General features: G+C 38.2%; 1 protein-coding gene across 1 annotated transcript; it reads left to right on the top strand.

The window, feature by feature from the left end:
* Nucleotides 1-271: 271 nt before the first annotated feature.
* LOC121383757 (lachesin-like) lies at nucleotides 272-11,159 on the top strand. Its single transcript, XM_041513853.1, has 8 exons — nucleotides 272-306; nucleotides 1,016-1,137; nucleotides 2,450-2,559; nucleotides 4,035-4,094; nucleotides 4,323-4,527; nucleotides 5,613-5,762; nucleotides 10,162-10,290; nucleotides 10,855-11,159. The coding sequence occupies exons 1-8, from the start codon at nucleotides 272-274 to the stop codon at nucleotides 11,157-11,159; spliced, it is 1,116 nt and encodes a 371-aa protein (XP_041369787.1).
* Nucleotides 11,160-19,307: the final 8,148 nt, after the last annotated feature.

Below are 19,307 nucleotides of genomic sequence, written 5' to 3'. Positions count from 1 at the left end.
GCGCTGTGGGTATCACTGGCTTATTTTGCGCAACAAATCTGAGGGTAAGTTCAGCCAACCGTTTTTCGCTAACGCTTGCTAAACGTATATATATATATATATATATATATATATATATATATATATATATATATATATAATATATATATATGAATAATACAAAGAACATGACACATTTTAAAACATAAGTATGGAAATGTAAATAAAAACCAGTCAAAAGCAAATTCTAGCAAACGTTTAGTTAAAAATAGCTGCCTGAATTAAGTCCCGGATGAATGAGCAGACGATCGCAACGCGTAATGAGAGGTAATGCGGACAAAACGCGTTCTGTCAGGAGTTGTTTGTATTCCGACACTGAAAATAATTGCCCGTCAATAAAAGGATTTAATCCGAATATAAACTCGTCTCTAATTCTACTTTATTGACTCAATAGCGCACGTCAGTCAATGTCTAAACGGATGTTATTATTTATATAAAAAGTGAATAGATTGAACAGAATCTCTAATATTAATATTGGATTTTTTGCTTTTGATATGTAGAATATAATCCGGAATTCGTTTGATTACCGATGGTAGAGAAGTTTACACAGCCAAATGTAAATATGCAGCAACAGTTGATTTTATCAAAGCATACCCAGCACAGAAGATTTACAGGTTAAATATATATGACTTCAGATTATTAACTCTGTATGTCTGTAGCCATCTGAATCAAAGCAACATTACTATTGCACGCAAAACGTATTTTAATACATAAAGGAATCAGATTTTCAAAACACAAGTCAGCAAATTAATCCATATAAATAATGATAAAATATAGAAAACGATTTTGAATGCTGTCGTTATGATCGAGTGAGTTTTATATCAGGATGGTGTGGCATTCGTCACAGTGACTACCGACTGAGTGTGGAATTTTAGTGCTTTACCGACTGACCTAGAAGATGGCTGGTATTGAAAATCATTAGAATAATTGTTTATCCAGATTTGACCTGCCAATTTTTTTTTTTACTAACTGTCAGACGTGGCCAGGCCATACCCATTGCTAAAGCTAATGCTAGATATTATGTTGCACAAATGGTCACAAAAGAAACACACCTATCGCGGTCACCGTTGAAGAGCAAGGACCGTGATGTGGATGGAGGTGGGAGGAGGTGCCAGATCAGAAGCATATTATTTAATGAGAGAAACCAAAGGATAGAAATGAAAGGGAAAAGTGAATTTTTTTTATATAAATAATTTGACATGGTTGCAGTAAAATATTTTAATGCAGACATATCACACATGATACACACCACCATCTTTGATATGCTAGATATGGAAACTCCATCGGAACTGGAGAAATCCTAGCACATGTACTGAGGACGGGGACAAGGGGGATCTCTGTATATTGAAACAGTCTGTCATTTGAAACGTGGTTCTTGTCATGGCTACATGTACTGACTTAGCGAGTCGGTTTTACATGATACAATTTACATCACATAAATTAATGTTAAACTATAGTTGACCAGGCTCACACCAGTCAAGAGCTGGGTTGGGGTGTGTGTGTGTGTGTGTGTGTGTGTGTGTGTGTGTGTGTATGTAACCGAAAGGTGCAAAAGGTCTGATGGTATTTTTGAATACCCTGATATATGTAGTTTATGGAATGGGGTTTCTTAGTTGCCAAATCTATTCCAATTTTTAAAAATGTTGATGTTTTTAATAGCAGTGTTAAAATCTGTGCCATGGAGGAATTAAGGGTGGTAAAATGTGGTTTATCAAATCTTTTAATCAAGTTTTGTATACTGCTGTGTACATGGAAGAGGAAAACAACATATTTAGTTAACTGGTTCTGATATATCCTATATAATAGCATGATTTTCATGATATAACAGTTTGTCGGAATTTCCAATATTTAAGGGTAGGGGAAACATAATGCCATATAACTCTGACAGTTTTAAAGGTAGGATTATATATTACCACTCACACTGAAGGTAATAACATGAAGTAATCATTGATCTGCATTTCTATATGATTGGTTGATTAAATAGGTCACCAGAGGTCAAAAGGTCACAATGTTTTACCGACGCTTAAAATCGGTCCATTTTCTTCGGTCAGACTTCTCTCTTAATTTTATAAAAAAAAAATTATCACGTTTTATAGACAGTTTTTGTATACTTCTAGGCAAATAGAAGAGGAAAACAGCAAGTTTAATCAAATGGTTCTGACTTAGAATATATAATGGCACGATGTTTGTGATATGGCGGTAGTTGTAATTTCAGACATTTAAAGGTAGTGGAAACATAATGCCATATAAGTTTTAATGGTATGATTATATTGTACCACACAAATTGAAGATAGTAGCTCTTGGACTATCCCATGTGTGATTGTTTTTACAACCTCTATGTATTTACAGTAATTAGCGTTATGAAAGATGAACGCCAAAATGACATTTGTTTTTAATTTTAATTATTCAGTCGCAGTGGGCGTGTTGCCTCGGTTTGAGGTCCCGGTGGTGAACGTGACCGTGGTGGAGGGAACCACCGCCATCTTGCCGTGTTCAGTGAATAACCTGGGACGACACAAGGTAAGGTTTCACAGAGTTGATAACTCACTTTTTAAAAAATCAAACAAAACAACGTCTAGTCAATGTATTGTTTTTATTAGAAATAATAGTTTCCAACTGTATTATAACAACCCACCACTAACTATTATAAGTACCTTGAGTATTTAAAACAATTTTTATTTTGACCTCAATCATATAATACTCCATATTACTCAGTCCTTGACTGGGACCTTCAACCATCGAACATTTTGTAAAACTTGCTATGCAATAGAAATAAATGAACTATGAAATGCCATTTCGTCAAAGAGAACCGTCGCCAATTGTCATAGACCAGTTTCAACGTTTCCAATTAGCCGCAGCTCAATCACAGATAATCTAACCTCTGGTTAAAGACGGTATAAGAATCGGGTTTGAACAAATAACAGGATACCACATTTGACCAGTTTAAAACGACTATGAATATTAAGTAAGGCGTACCTTGTTGATTTCGGATGTCATGGGATTTGAGAATGTAGATATCGCCACTCCTACCATTTGATCTCTAAAATGAGAGGTTCATTCTTAAATCTGATATAGTTTTTCTCTTTTATATACGTACTGTCCAAAGTGTGTTATCATTGTTATATGTTTCCAACAAATAGAGTATTTTTGGCGATTAAAATCCCATATTAAATACATTTTCTTCTTTAGAACGTCAATGTCTATGTATCTAAAGTGTTTCTGGTCATCCTAATGTTTGTAATAGCCCAAAACTCATAATAATTTTGTACGTAAGGAAAAATATGTATGACGAACTAAACGAAGATTAAGCGACGGTACTATAGCCAATAGGCTAACCAGAAGCATGCTATATATTCACAGAGACTAATATTCTAAACTGGGTAATTTAAAAGCGCAGACCCTAGTTTGAACTTGTAAAAATGGACACTAAGTTTAGTTAATCTACAAACCTGTAACACATTTGGATAAAGTTACAACAAAGTGAAAGAAGAGTCTGTGGCGTTAAAACCGGGAAATATCCTTAAAAATAAGAGTAGAACTGGAATGAAGAACCTCTACTTGTCAGACGCACGTGCGTTTTTAAAAATATAAAAAATGCAGTTTGTGGTATTAGAAACAACAGGATGACCAGAAACACTTCGGTTCTACGGAAATGGATAATCTAAACAATAAAATATAAGTAGTGTTTGATTTAAGTGATCATAAACAGCTCCAATAGTAAAAAATATGCTGTAGTGTTTAAAAACTAGGGTCTGCCCCTTTAATATGTAATTAAACCATCAAAAAGGATCTATTTATCGGAAATATCTTAGAATGGCAGCAAACTCAGGACTTCCCCTTTAATTCAGGAGGCAAACCAAACTGTGTTGTACAGTGAAGTAATTACCATGTTTGTACTGTACAGGTAGTGTGGACGGACCAGGGGGCCACCGTGATGCTGTACAAAGAAAATCTGTGTTGTACAGTGAAGTAATTACCATGTTTGTACTGTACAGGTAGTGTGGATGGACCAGTGGGCCACGCTGCTGGCGTACAAGGACAATCCAAACTGTATTGTATAGTGATGCAATTAACATGTTTGTCCTGTACAGATAGTGTGGACGGACCAGTGGGTCACGAAGCTGGCGTACAATGACAATCCAAACTGTATTGTATAGTGATGCAATTAACATGTTTGTACTGTACAGGTAGTCTGGACAGACCAGTGGGCCACGACGCTGGCGTACAAGGACAATCCAAACTGTATTGTATAGTTGTGCAATTAACATGTTTGTACTGTACAGGTAGTGTGGACGGACCAATGGGCCACGACGCTGGCGTACAAGGACAAACGGATTATCGACGACGAGAGGTACTCGATCCAGCGTCCGTTCGAGAGTAACTGGAACCTACACATCGAGGGCGTGAAGCACGACGACCAGGGCCAGTTCATCTGTCAAGTGAACACCAAGCCAGTGCAGAAACAGACCGTCGTTCTCAACGTCTTAGGTAAGTTTGGAGGTCGATAATCCAACGGCGTGTTCAAGACGGCGAGCGCTCCCAAACCGTTTGATTGATTTCTATAATATGATATAAGATTCGTTTAATGTTAGGCGAAAAGAAAACCAACAGACAATCTACCATGCATGAGTCATTGACATATGTCTTACTGTGATCTAACAAGCGTACACCAAACTGAGCCTGGCAACAACCTGTCATTCTTAAAAGCGCAGACCCTAGTTTCAGCCCGTAAACATGGACACTAAATTTAGTTAATCTACAAATCTGCAACGCATTTGGATATAGTTACACCAGAGAGAAGTTAAAGTCTGTGATGTTTAAATAGAGAAATACCGTCTAAAATAAAGCTTGTCTCCATAACCATTATTTCTCAGACGAACGTGCGTTTTTAGAATTATGAAAAATGCATTTGGGATATTGACAAAATCAGGATGACCAGAACCACTTCAGGTGTTCGAAAATGAATTTTCTAATAATAAAATGTAAGCACTTCTATACTAATTCAAATTATTAAAAGCGGCTTTGATAGTGAAAAATACGTTGTAGTGTTTAAAAACTTGGGTCTATCCTGGTAAACTTGGTGGCCGATATTCCAAGAATACATTACAGTTTTTGGATAGGCGTACACCGAACTCTCTTAACATGTTACTGTGAATCTAAGATAAGCTTGAAAGTCAATAATTCAGGTATATGTTACAGCGTTTTAAAATACGTTCACTTACACTCCCGTTGGTGAGAACACCATGCATTATTTTTGATAACACATGGGTTGTTAACACACGTACGTATGTTAACAATTTCAAGACATACGACTGGCTGATCCTAGGTGATGACGAGGTAACCAGTGCCATGTAACCAATGAAAAACTACACGATGGAAATCGATTAAACTGTGACGTATAGTTAACCTGACAATCATGGGTCTGTGACGCGTAAGTTAGCTACAAGTAAAGTCGGTAAGTCAGCTACAGCTGTAAATAACTTTTAGTCGAAAACGATGTTAAAATATGCTTAAAACCTGGTTTTTGAGGATATATATTATAATATATATATTGAACATGTTCTTTACTGCAGTTCCACCTCGAATTCTGGGTTCCAATCTCGCTAGCAAGTATGTCGTCAAAGAGGGAATGTCCGTATCGCTCATATGCAACGTCACGGGAATTCCCGCCGCCACGGTCACGTGGTACAAACTACCGACGGACATCGGCAGTAAAAAAGAGAGTGAGTTCTGCACAAAGAAATCTAGTAAGACCTAATCGTATTTAAATGCACATTTTATTTTAGTTTTCTAGTAAACTGGATCTATAGGGAATTTATAAACTGTTATCATTTATTTATAGTCTACTGAATAATATTTTGTTCTCATGGCTGTACACGGTACTCCGTATACATCCACTATCTAACTACTGAACCAATTTAATTGTCGGTATAATTTCGGTTAATACAAAAATAATATATGAATGCAGAATTATGCATAAGTGAAAATGGTTTGGGGTCGTAATACGTGGCCTCATGGAATGTATCTTTTGCTGAAATTCTTGTATATTTCCACTTGATGGCTGTAGATTGTGCGCATGACGGGTGCCACCGGTGGGGGAGGATATGCTCTACTTTCGCGAAAGTTCAGTCAACCGCTTGTCGCTAACGTTCGCTAGACTATTTTTACGCTATGCAGTAAAACGAATTACTGTAGCACTTCGGGAACCAATCAAATAGTTCACGAACGTTAGCAAAACATTTCCTGGCTGAACTTGGGGCTGATATTATCACTGTTTCAACAGTGATTCATGAGTGCATACCACCACAGTTGTATATATTCCATATAGCTCTACCCTGTGCACTTTTGGGTTTTCTTAGCTAGTCTTTGCAATCTCCTATGGGAGTGGTGATCCCCCTAAGGACGAGCACATGATAGTGGAGCATGGAAGCAATCATGACTTTGCATAAATATCCTGTCTACTCTGTCGCGTGCAAAGATACGATTTTGATCTCGGAATACGGTTTTGTCATTCAGATTTACTAATGACGAAAATTATATTCTAGAATTTATAAAAAAACAAGAAGCTTCCAAAATGTTCTTTGACGGAGTGTTGTGGGTGATATGCACATACTAATTTCACCCATTAGACAAGGACTTGCATTTTGATATTCTAGGATATTATAAATGACGTATTACCATATGACTCAGTATTGTTGTTGTAGTTTTCTTTGCATTTATGCATTTGAACAGCGGAAAGTCGTAGAGGGTAATTTTATTGAATTTCATTTCGCCATTATACCATCATTTCATTCTAAAGTTTGACGCAAATTATTGACATGTGTTATTAGACGATTGCCTTTGTTTATAGAAAAACCGAAAAACCGATACTAATTACATCCAAGTAGTTTATTTGCTTTGCGGAAAAATGTTTTATATTTATTTTGAAATTGACTAAGCCATAAATTGTGAGGACAATTTTGTGTTGTTGGAAACATGATATGGAATTACCAGTGCAACATGATAGGATGTGTGTTGTACTTTTAGATTCATTGAGTAAACTGTCGATAAATGAATACTAATTGTAATGTTATTCCGGATGCTGTTATCTCTAATAATATATGTCGTGATTTTTTTTTTTTTTAAAGTTGTAAATAGTTAATATAGTAAATACTAAATCTTTACTGCAGTCTATGTTAAAAACACCACTTAACATAAATGAAAAAATCCCCCCCCCCCCCCCCCCAAACAAACAAACAAAAAACCAATTTATTCTTCACTTGTTATCACACAAGACAGTTGTGGGTAAACTTTAAAAATTGGTTTGTGATCAAAACAGGTACTACCTTGAATTTAGATATATGTGTAATACTACTTGGAGGTCCACACTTAAGTATTTTATTAAATCATTTAACTTTAATAGTGAAAAGGTACATTTATAGTTGTAAACATACAAATCATTCTCTAAATTTTATTGAAGTTGTAAATATAATAAAGTATCATAGAAATATTGAAAGATTCATATTGTCAGGAAAAGAAGACCAGTTCACAAGTAAATGGTCTAATTTACAACTTTAGTCATTTAAAGGCCTTATTTCTCTAGTCCTCTTGTTATTGTTTTCAAACCCATTGTACTTACAAATAACACAACTTCTAGTATACGTATCTTACATCTTTGAAACACCCATCATTTGGATAGAAACTATTCTTTCGTCATCTTTATCCTTCCTCTCCATTTTTCTGTCCCCCTATCATAAGTCTTATTTTTTTTATGCTCTCCCTCTTCTTCGTTAAAAAAACATTAGACCCCCACTTCAAAACAGTAAAAAAAAACCCAACCCAACAACAACAAAACCTTTTGGGTGTCGATAAACCTTTCTTTATGTTCTTTTTTCCCTTCCTCTTTTTTTTTTTCCAATGCAAGCTCGTTTCACCTATCATTCTTGACCCTCAGATCATTTAAAAATACGTATGTATATACATAATATGAAATATAAAACCTTTAGCTTATCGTTATACAGGTACACATAATCATGTTATAATTTTATTATTGTTGTATATTGTAAGATGATAATTCAAGGCACCCCAACCTTGACATTGCCAGTGATCTGGGGGTAATAAAGGTTTAGAAAAAACCAACCCCCCCAACAAAAAACAACAACAACAACAAACAAAACAAAGAGAAAAAAGGAGAAGAAAAACAAACAAACAAAACTAAAACAACAACAACAAATAAACAACAATAACAACAACAAATAAACAATAACTACTACTACAACAACAACAACAACAACAACAACAATAAATACACAATAATTACAACATAAACAATACTAAAGACATCCCCACACAAAGCAAAGCAAAACAAAACAAAATGACCCAAAACCCAAAACAAAAGTGCCCTTTACGAATAAAATTAATGTTATATATGGATGACATTTTATACAAGTACAAGACCACCAGGACGACAGAAGCTATCTTTATTTATATAGGTTGTTTTTACAGAAAGTACTATTTATAGGACGTTCGCCGGCAGATCCCATTCATACCAGCATTGTGTTAATGGATTTTACTTTAACTAACAACAGCGTTTTGGCCTTCACCGTCGAGTCAAAAACAGCTTTTTGATTAGAGGTGTTTTTCCGTAACAATAGCATAACGTCCTTGACCGTTTCATATCAGAGATGCTCAGAAACCTATATTTGTCACGGAATAAGGAGTATAAAAGAGACAGTATTAGTAGGAAATAAGACCGATATTACCGTGTTAGAGTAATTGTGTTGTGTGTCAAAGTATCAAAGTATATATGCTACATGAATGCATCCATCCATCCATGCTTCCATGCATTTATTGGTCCGCTCGTCCGTCCATTCAAACATACGCACATACACAACGTTTGTTTTGGTTAACGACACCATTAGAGCACATTGATTTATTAATCATCGGCTATTGGTTGCTAAACATTTTGTAATTTTGAAATATAGCCTTAAAGAGGAAACCCGCTACATTTAAGATGTCCATATGGAGTATTTAATAGTAACTACTTTTCACGTTAGCAGTAGATGGATATTAGTGGTACAGTATGGCCTTTAACATGTTTGTTTCCTTCATATGTATGTGGGAAACCAGGGCCGGACGCAGAAATTCATATGGGGGGGGGGGGGGGGGGAGGGTGCGTAATCGACGGCCCAAAGTAAATTTGTCACATCGTCGGACTATTTTTTTTTTTTTTTACACATTCACGGATGGACCTCGGCAGACTATGGGGTGGGGGGGGGGGCTGGAAACAATGTTTGCTGTTTCAAACGAGGCAGTACTCATGACGGGTGCCACAGTTGAGGAAGGATATGCTCACCTTTCGCGAACACCTGATATCATCACTGCTATGACAGTGATTTATGAGTGCTTGTCATCACATCTGTACCTATTCTGATGAGCTCTGTCCGGGGCTGGTTTTGATTTAGTAACCCAGTCTAGGAGTGACAGTCCTCTTTGTGGCGGTGCAAGAGGGGTGAAACCACCAGAAAAGGATCTCCACGGGAGTTGCTGTCCTCCTATAGACGAGGCATAGGATAGAGATACATGGAATCATCCACTATTTTACTAAATGCCCATTTGACTCTGCATTGTGCAGAGATACAGCCCTGGGCCCCGTTCCACGAAGCGATTTTAGCTACCCTATGCACTTAAGGTAATCTTAGGGCTAAGATCGCTTCGTGGAACGGGGCCCTGATGATGTGTTACGGTTTTGCCGTTCAGAAGTATACTCTGTGGAAGGAAATGTTTTATTTAACGACGCACTCATCACATTATATTTACGGTTATATGACGTGAGACATATGGTTAAGGACCACATAGATATAAAGAGAGGAAACCCGCTGTCTCTACTTCATGAGATAATTGCTCTCCCGAACAGAAAAGCGCGCAGAACAGTAGAATTTATAAAGCATTTTAGAATTATGGTATGGTCATAAATATAATGTGTATTTAACCCTAAATACTATTTATGGTCTATTAAATGGAAACTGTCATGTATCTCTGTTTATTTAACAAAATTATAAAAGTTTTACATGTCCAGCTTGGAAAATTGTTTAACCGTATTGCATTATATGGAAGTACTGATATTTTTAATAATATTTACAGGAATAGGGTTTTCCGGAGAAATACTAAAAATTCATAACGTGACTCGGTACTGCTCGGGAAAATACGAATGTGTGGCTGACAATGGAGTACCACCACCGTATAAACGAGAACTGGAGGTAGCCATAGAATGTAAGTGCATGCATTTATTTTCGCTGAACTTGCATTAATAATTTATAAGTGGTTATTGACAGGTAGTAGATCAAGTAATTTTTGACAGCTAAGTGGCTCTCCTTACTCTAATTCTAAACGGAATTTTAGGCGCAAGTGCAGGAAAATTTGAAGGTGATGTGTGTGAGTGTTTGTGTTTGTGTGCGCGTGCGCGTGCGTGTGTGTGGTGTGTGTGTGTGTGTGTGTGTGTGTGCGTGTGTGTGGTGTGGTGTGGTGTGGTGTGGTGTGGTGTGTGTGTGTGTGTGTGTGTGTGTGTGTGTGTGTGTGTGATTGTAGGGGGGTCTAGACTGGCGAACAAAATTTCTAAGGAGGTTTAAATCATGTTCCCGTGGAAAATGTATTAAAGAAAGAACATTTGCTTTGAGTAGGAGGGTTTCAACCACCGAAACTACGGTCCTCATTTCCCCCTTTTACTATGACCAGAAGGCTGAAAATGTCATATTTTAACACTTAACATCGAAAGAGCCGACATCGATCCAGTGATAGAGATATATATTTTTTTCTGCGTATATATATTTTTTACAGTTCCACCAGAAATCCGGTTACCTAACAAACGCATAGGCCAAGTACTGAAAAAGGAAACCATTTTAGACTGCATCGTGACAGCGTATCCCCAAGCGGTTAGTGTTTGGAAATTCAAGGGTAGAGAACTCTCAAAGAGCAGCAAGCACAACGTGGAGGTTTTCAACGAAGGAGATCATAAAATAACACTGAGTTTGCGCATAAAAGACATTGGAAAAGAAGATTATGGATTGTACACGTGCGTTGCATCTAACTCCATGGGTAGAACAAGCAAACGAATGGAGTTGTACGGTAAGAAACCACTCTAGAAAATGGAAATATATACGAAAGATAATGTCTGTCTTGTTAATATTATACACGATATCAACTCCTTATTCCTAGCTATTTACCAAATTTGAAGCATAAAAGGTGTGTATATTCTTTCAGATAAAACAAAAAGCTCATTGTGCGATAATGACTACCATTTTGTTTTTTTAAAAAGGACGATGGCATGTTAACCACATCCACATGTTCAAAATGTAACATTTTATTACTATGCATTGTGACAAATGTCTTATTCCTTACGTTTTATCAAGTTGGTATACAGGGTAATAATTGCGGCCATTTTGCAAAATGCGACCACGCTCACAGGTTTGAAAGGGTTGCCACAACTCATTTAGGTGACGTAAAAAAAAAGGTTCAAACTTGGTTTCCCGAAAAGTTGTCACAAATCATCCATAACTACTATAACGCGAGACAATGTAAAAAAAAACCCAAACCCAAACAAACAAACAAACAAACAAAACACTTGAATAATTATTCTGCAAAATATAAACTGATAAAACATAGGCTTCGGAAGTGTGTCTGTGTGCGTGCGTTAGTGAGTGTGTGTATGTGTCTGTGTGCGTGCGTTAGTGAGTGTGTATGTGTGTGTGCGCGCGTGCGTTAGTGTGCGCGCGTGTACATGAGCATGGCCCTTACCTCCAGTTGATGACATTTTCCGAGGCCTGTGTAAAATATCAGTAAATAAAATTATTTGGTAACTTTTTTGTAGACATGTAATTTAAGTTATTATTTTTACATTTCACAAAAAACAAATAATAAGTATTCTGGCCATTATGCAACTTTGAGACAGCCCCTATTATGTCCAATAATTATTTCTTCAGAACATATAATTGCAACTACTCCTGCACCAACTACAACATCTTCACCCACGACATCGCTAGCCTCGGTGAAATTGTCGCACCAGGGCAAGCCCTCCAGGATAGGACAGAATTACGGAGATGAAGTCATAGAACCGAACATCCGACTGAAAACCAAGCGACCTCAGACCAGTCGAGGCAATCAAGGTGAGAAGGCCACGGATCACAGTTATCTTCCCATTTGGATGACCGGAAATATATCCGCCCAAGTAGTGTGCTGTTTGACTGTGATTATTTCATGGCAGACAGCTTTGAAATGGCAACTGTTAAACTGAAGTTGACGGGGCAGAGCATGTAGTAATTTTTTGCAACCATGTGTAACTTGTTAACATTGAAGACGTTTTTGTGATAATTCCATCCTATGCAAATGTACAATGGGTGTACTTCACAGGCCCGTAGCCAGGATTTTTTTTTTTTGGGGGGGGGGGGGGGGGGTGTCGTTTAGGCTTATAGCGATGCGCCCGAGTTGCTTAAGGGCGTCCGGGGGCATATTGAAAAAACAAGCCACCAGTAAGGGGGGGGGGGGTCGACCGATCCCCCCGACCCCCCATTGGCTACGGGCCTGCTTCAGCCAGGTTTAGTGGGTGTGTTTGTTCAAAGCAATATCCTGGGAGAAATCGCTGGACAACAGGGTTTGTCCTTTTCCAGGGTATGATGCCCCCAGACAGGCAAGGGTGCATATAAAATCCATGGGCTTACTGATATTAATAAAAGTTCTATAGCCAGTAACACTATATAAAAACATATAGCGTAAATAATTGAGGTCTGTGACCAGAACTTGTGAGACACAAAACCATTAACTTTATACCCAGTCTCTTGGGATGGACATTTAAAATGAACAGGAAGGTTTGATTAACTTCTAGAAATAATACATCTCTGTTCCTCGATAAATATGCCTGTTGAGAGATCACAGAGGAAGTGTGTCTCAGTTTATACTGAGTCACTGGAGGCAATCACGTTTTAGGAACAGTAGTCTGAGATAATATTACGAAGTGTCAAGATAGGTTTAGGCAATGTTTATTTTCTTGCGAAATATTCGTAATATTGATCTCTGAAAGCAAAACAGATCGCATTTTAATGGTTAGTTTGTTACAACAGTGGTTGTCTTGGAAAGGAAGCAGGCTATTTACTCCGTTGTCCTCACTCTGTGCATCCACCATTGGCGTTGCCAAGGGATTTGTTTTACGTCATGATGTGGTGTATTTTAGGTGATGCGACTGGCCGTAACGTTTTACTGACACGTTTAAATTTGACTAATGATTGGAACTGGAATTATATTAACGTGCCCCTATCCACAGAGGTTCAGGCACGCCCACTACGGATTTGGCCTCTGACTTCGCCAGTGACCAACTCCAGGGCAGGGGGGGGGGGGGGGGGGGAGGTAAGTTTGAAGTGGGCAGATTTTGGAAAAAAGCCGTTTAGTGAAGTCAACGCGAGCGCGGACCGAATAGCAGACACTTCGCAAACTTGAAGTAACACCGAGTGGGAGCCGTGTTCTGATTGGCTGAATTTCGATTCCTCGGTGAAGCCTGTAATTTACCTAAGTCTACGGAGAGTAACTGCGCCTAACATCATGTCCGGACTAAGAGTTTAAACCCAAAAGTAAGTTTGACTGCTCGGCCGAAACGGTTTTAAGGTGATTTGAGCAATTGAACGGGCGCCAAAGTAAAATGCGTTGGACTATTTATAAAATAATAAACATAAGAATTTTGAGATTCGGTCGAAAATTTTTAAAGTCCAACTAGCCCAAAAAGGAGGTTGTTACCTGTCCTAGCAAAGGTTGGCGTCTAGGGTGAGCCGATGAAGTTGGAGGAGTCAATATCCGTGAAGAAGTGCCGGTATGGATTGACTGCTAGTTGCCTGACCAATGGACGGTAGTTGTCCCCCGATATCGTCTTAACGATACGATGAATCGTCGGGTTGTCCATTTCTTTCAACAGCATTACCTGGTGGTAGATTCCGGCTTGGTGTATGGTGACAATACACACCTCCTCCTTGTCACGCAGTAGGGTTTTAGTGATGGCAAACTCTCCTTGTTGGCTCCTGGGTAGCTTGACCCAGGCTGTTGATCTGGGTTTGATGTAGAGTTTGGTGACGTCCTCCACGTTCATCCGCACAAGGTTAGCATACCGCTGATGAAGCTTGCCGGCCTGTAGTGTCCACTGTTTGGTTGGTGGGTCGTCGGGTTTCGGCGGTTGCAACGGTTGGCTTGGTTTGTCCGGTTGGCCACTCGGGGGAGTGGTTGCCTTCCGTTTCACTACAGCCGTTTTTCGGGCCTGCGCCTCAACGGGTGCCGCCTGTATAATCGGCGGCACAACCGGAAGCGCTGAAGTAGTGGCCTGCGGAGTTGGACCATCTTGGTCCATCCTAGAAGTCGGGATGTCCGGGGCTAGTGCCTCTTCCAATCCAATCTTCTTAGGGGGGGGGGGGGGGGCGGCGGTGGGTGGCGAAGCAGAAGGAGCCGCTGCCGGCGGTTTAGCCGCCGGTTTTGTCTCCCCCTGAGCCTTCCCTGGCGCACGTCTCCTCTTCCTCCACCTTCCTTTCTTCGGTGGTACCGGGTCTCCGTACACCAAGGTCACGGTTGCCCGTGACCCAGTGTACGTAATCCGGTATTCGAGCAGAGCTCCATACGAGATGGGGGGGGGGGGGGGGGGGGGGGGGGGGGGGGGGGGTAACTCGAGAGAGCATGGACACACGTCTTGTCTCATCGTGATCTATTTGAAAACTGGACTAATGATTATATCGTTCTGAAATACAAAACTGTTAAACGTGTACCTGAGAACAGCATCAGTACACATGATGGTGCGGGACGTTTCCCAATTTCAAAGCGCTGGCCTGACTGATGCGCGGTCGGTCTAAGATCAATCCCCGTGGGTGGACCCAATGGGCTATTTCTCGTACCATCCAGTGCACCACGGCTGGTATATCAAAGGTCGTGGTATGTGCTACCCTGTCTATGGGATAATGCATGTAAACGATATCTTGCTACTAATAGAAAAATGTGGTGGGTTTTCTCTCTGAAACTATGTCGAAATTACCAAATGTTTGACATCCAACAGCCGATGATTAATAAATCAATGTATTCTAGTGGTGTCGTTAAACAAAACCAACTTTTAACTTTCATTACACATAATACACATTCTACGCCTAAAGGCTTATTCATATTGGATGCTGCGTGACAATAATAGCAGGACGACCAACTTTCCGGAATTTTTCGGAAAATCCGGAATGTTTAACACATATCCCGTATTCCGGAATTAATGCCAAATATCCGGAATTTTTATCCAAATTTGCTATTATTAATTTTTTTTGGAAGCAACCATTTCTGAATATATTTAAAATGTTCTATATTTTTAAATACTGAGTTTATTAAACCGAGTTTGTCATACTGCATTCTCCATTGCAACCTGAACTTGGTAGTATCGACTGTTTCGTGCTATTACTAAGACGTTTGTTTATTGGCTGTATTTGTCAACAGCCGACCAATGAACATGTTTTTGACAATCGAGTAAACTGAAGCCATGTATGAAATTTGTCTTACTTGTTATGTAGTTTATGTATTCAAATTCGCCACGGTGGGTAAAGACCTGAACATATAATAGAACACTTGCGATCGTACGCAAAAAAAAACAAAAAAAACCCGGATACACAATTCTCTTCTTAAGTAATCTGTGACACATTCATGACATTAATATTAATTAATTAATATACGTACCGATATTGTTTTATGCAAGTAAGTTAAACTATAAACAATGTAAATTTGTACAAACCATTGTTAGATTTTGCCGCGAAAAGTGCAACTCTAATAGTAATGTAAGCGTAATGCAGAACGATAGCCAGTCTTAATGTGGGTACCAGACGTTTCGTCCCCGATTCAGTTAAAAACAAATTAGTTGGACCCCACTGATGAAATAGCGCAAATATGGCCGTGTACCTACATACAAATAACCTTGGTCCCAAGTTTGTTTGTCACTTTATTACTAATCTGTAGGTGGGAGTAAAACTGTACTACACCATTTGCTAATAAAGTGGGGCTTTTAGGGGTTTTTGTTGATGATTTTTGATGTTTGGTCTGTGTGTGTATGTGTGTGTGTGTGTGTGTGTGTGTGTGTGTGTGTGTGTGTGTGTGAGTGTGAGTGTGTGTGTGATAATGCTGTTAATTGCTGTACTACTAGGTATAGTATCTTTATTTACACTGATGAATATATTTAACATGTTTTACTGTGCAAGCCATAAAGTAGGCTTATGCCTAAAAAGGAACTAGAACATTTCTTCTACTTATGTGGATTGATTTATACTTTTATTGTTGAATACATAATATTCCAATAAATAATACATCTTTTTTTATTGTTATGTATCTCTTTGGTTGTTGTTATTTAAAAAATATGTCAAATATGGCGCTGTTTAAATTATTTTTTATATTTTTGAAAATGGCGTTTTCGCGTACTTGAAACTATTGTTTGCGCGCTTAAAAAATAAAAATACCAGAAAAATATTTCCATTAGGTTGGTCGCCCTGTAATATACATGACACATACATAAATAGTTTTAATATGTTTAATATAAAAATACATTGCAGTGAGCTTATTAATCGCGTCCAAAACGCAGCTGACGTAATGCCCCTAACGCATGCGGCAGCCGCAACAGCCGCAAGAGTAGGACCGCATGCGCGTGCCACACCTAGTGTGAACGAGCCCTAATATATGAACGTCGATACTAACAAATTATTACTGAATACAACAGCAGATATACAGTCAAACATCGATTAATAAATAAAAATTGCATTCTACAGCATGATTACAATTACTAACTACTGGTGTTTTCTTGATTATGATCAATTATATAGTAGTATTTATTATACTCAACTGTTTTGACTTTTGAAGTCTCTGTAAAAAGGCATTGTTTTATTTAACGACGCACTCAACGGTTATTTCCGGTTATATGGCGTAAGACCACAGATATTGAGAGAGGAAACCCGCTGTCGCCACTTCATGGGCTACTCTTTTCGATTAACAGCAAGGGATCTTTTATATGCACCACCCCACAGACAAGGTAGTACATACCACGGCCTTTAATATACCAGTCGTGGTGCACTGGCTGGAACGATCTCTGTAGAGAATGTATAGTATGCTCTCTTTATACGGTACTGACATTTTCGTGTTGTAAAAGTATAAATGCTTCACCTATACGGTACGGTAATTCATTTAGCGAATAATAAAAAGCTTTTCATCTGAATTGAAGTCTGCTAGACATTTTGGTTAAGTGTATTGTGTCTTTTAGTCAGTTGTGTGTTAAGTAAATAATGATTTTAAATTGTAAAATCAAAACAACAAAAGTTAAAGTTTATTTTGTTGAACAACACCACTAGAGCACATTGATTTATTAATCATCGGCTACTGGATGTCAAACATTTGCTAATTCAGAAAGTACAAGTTTATTTTGTACGACACCACTAGAGCACATTGATTTATTAATAATCGGCTATCGGAGGAAACCCGCTACATTTTTCTATTAGTAGCAAGGGATCTTTTATATGCATCATATCACAGACAGGATAGCACATACTACGGTCTTTGATATACCAGTCGTGGTGCACTGGCTGGATCGAGAAATAGCCCAATGGTCCGAGCCGTTAGCAGAATACAGTATCCACAAAGCTCTAACCAGACGATTAAGCCAATGCACGTGGGGTTTTCTGTGTTTGTGGATTTTTTTTAAGTCGCCACAAACCTTTAGCACATAGACAAAGTAATTTTAAGACATCGCCTAGCTATAGAGATGATGATAATGAGAATAGTGAATACGCAATATGACACTACGTGATAGGCCTGTACTCAGTGTTTGCTGCCAGTTGAGCTATCACGGTTTCACTCGAGTTCGGGGTACACGGAACCATGCACATGTATTTTGATGAGTTAATTGTTCTTTAAAACTAATTATATTTGTGTTCAGGTAACTCGAGGAGACCGGTGTTTGGCATTCCAGCTGACAGCAGGCAATCTACCTCGGGCCTAAGTTCTCAACATTCCACTCACGTGACCGACGCCATCACAGTCGCTCTGCTTAACGCTCTTGTCATTTCCTGGAATTATGGGTAAGATATTTGAATTATGGGTAAGCTATTTGAATTATGGGTAAGATTTTAAAATTAAGGACAAGACATTGGAATTAGGGATGTGCCACTTATATTATGGGTAAAACAGTGCACATTAGGGATAATACACTGGGGTTATAAGAACGACACAGCACGGTACTACTAAGATTGTAAAACATTTTAATTACCGGTAAAATGTTTTAGATGTATTTCGTTTATTGCATTTACTAGTTCTGTGTAAAATTACAATTTTCGCTTTTAAAAGAACATTTTTGACTTAGTTCACTTGGTTTAAAAATCTATAAACTGGGTACTTTTAGAAACATTTTGGACGTGAACTGAAAATTGTATTTTGATAACCTATTACAAAGGTTAGTTTTAACAGAATAGTTACATTATTGTTAAGTATGTTCTTTTTTGTTCGTGTAATTATGTGTTATATTGAGTGACCAAAAATATTCATATACACTGCATGTTTAAAATGATTGGGACCTATATTGTACTAAACATTGATTAAATTCATAGTATTACAGTTTCTCTGGAAATTGCCCAGGCCCCCTTGATAATGCCTCCTTGAGAAGACTGTCACCTTCTCAGGACTTTAGACAAAGTTGTACACTACGACTAGTTACACACGTACGTAAACATACGTAAGAAATAATGAATATGTATGTATACAATCGTTTTGACGACCAGAAACGCTTGGATGTAAATATATATATATATATATATATATATATATGTATGTATGTGTGTGTGTGTGTGTGTGTGTGTATGTGTGTGTGTGTGTGTGTGAACACTTTTTTGTTGTTTTTATTTTCATATTGTTTCTTCAATTACAGCTTGTGACGATCTTCAGCAAAACCCACTGATTTAAGAACCAACGAAACAATTTTTAAAACTCTTCAACATCTTCTTTCTATGTGGATATCTTTAGCTGGCTAAAATTAAACAAGTGCACATAGACTAAAGAATCAGAAAACACATTCGCTATTTCATCGTGTTGTGAAGATAGACCGGCTCATATGATAGTGTATTCACTGACAATAACTGTGGTTATTTCAAGACACGACATTGGAGTATTCTGTTTCAAACTTGAGGATCCATCATTAGTTTGTTAAAGAAAAACACACATGGATGAAATATACACAGATCTGAAAATACCGTGTGCAGAATTTCATT

The sequence above is a fragment of the Gigantopelta aegis genome, chromosome 10 (assembly GCF_016097555.1).
Source record: "Gigantopelta aegis isolate Gae_Host chromosome 10, Gae_host_genome, whole genome shotgun sequence".
NCBI classification, from domain to species: domain Eukaryota; kingdom Metazoa; phylum Mollusca; class Gastropoda; order Neomphalida; family Peltospiridae; genus Gigantopelta; species Gigantopelta aegis.
Note: the sequence above shows the minus strand (reverse complement) of the source record. Positions and strands in the feature narration are given on the sequence as shown.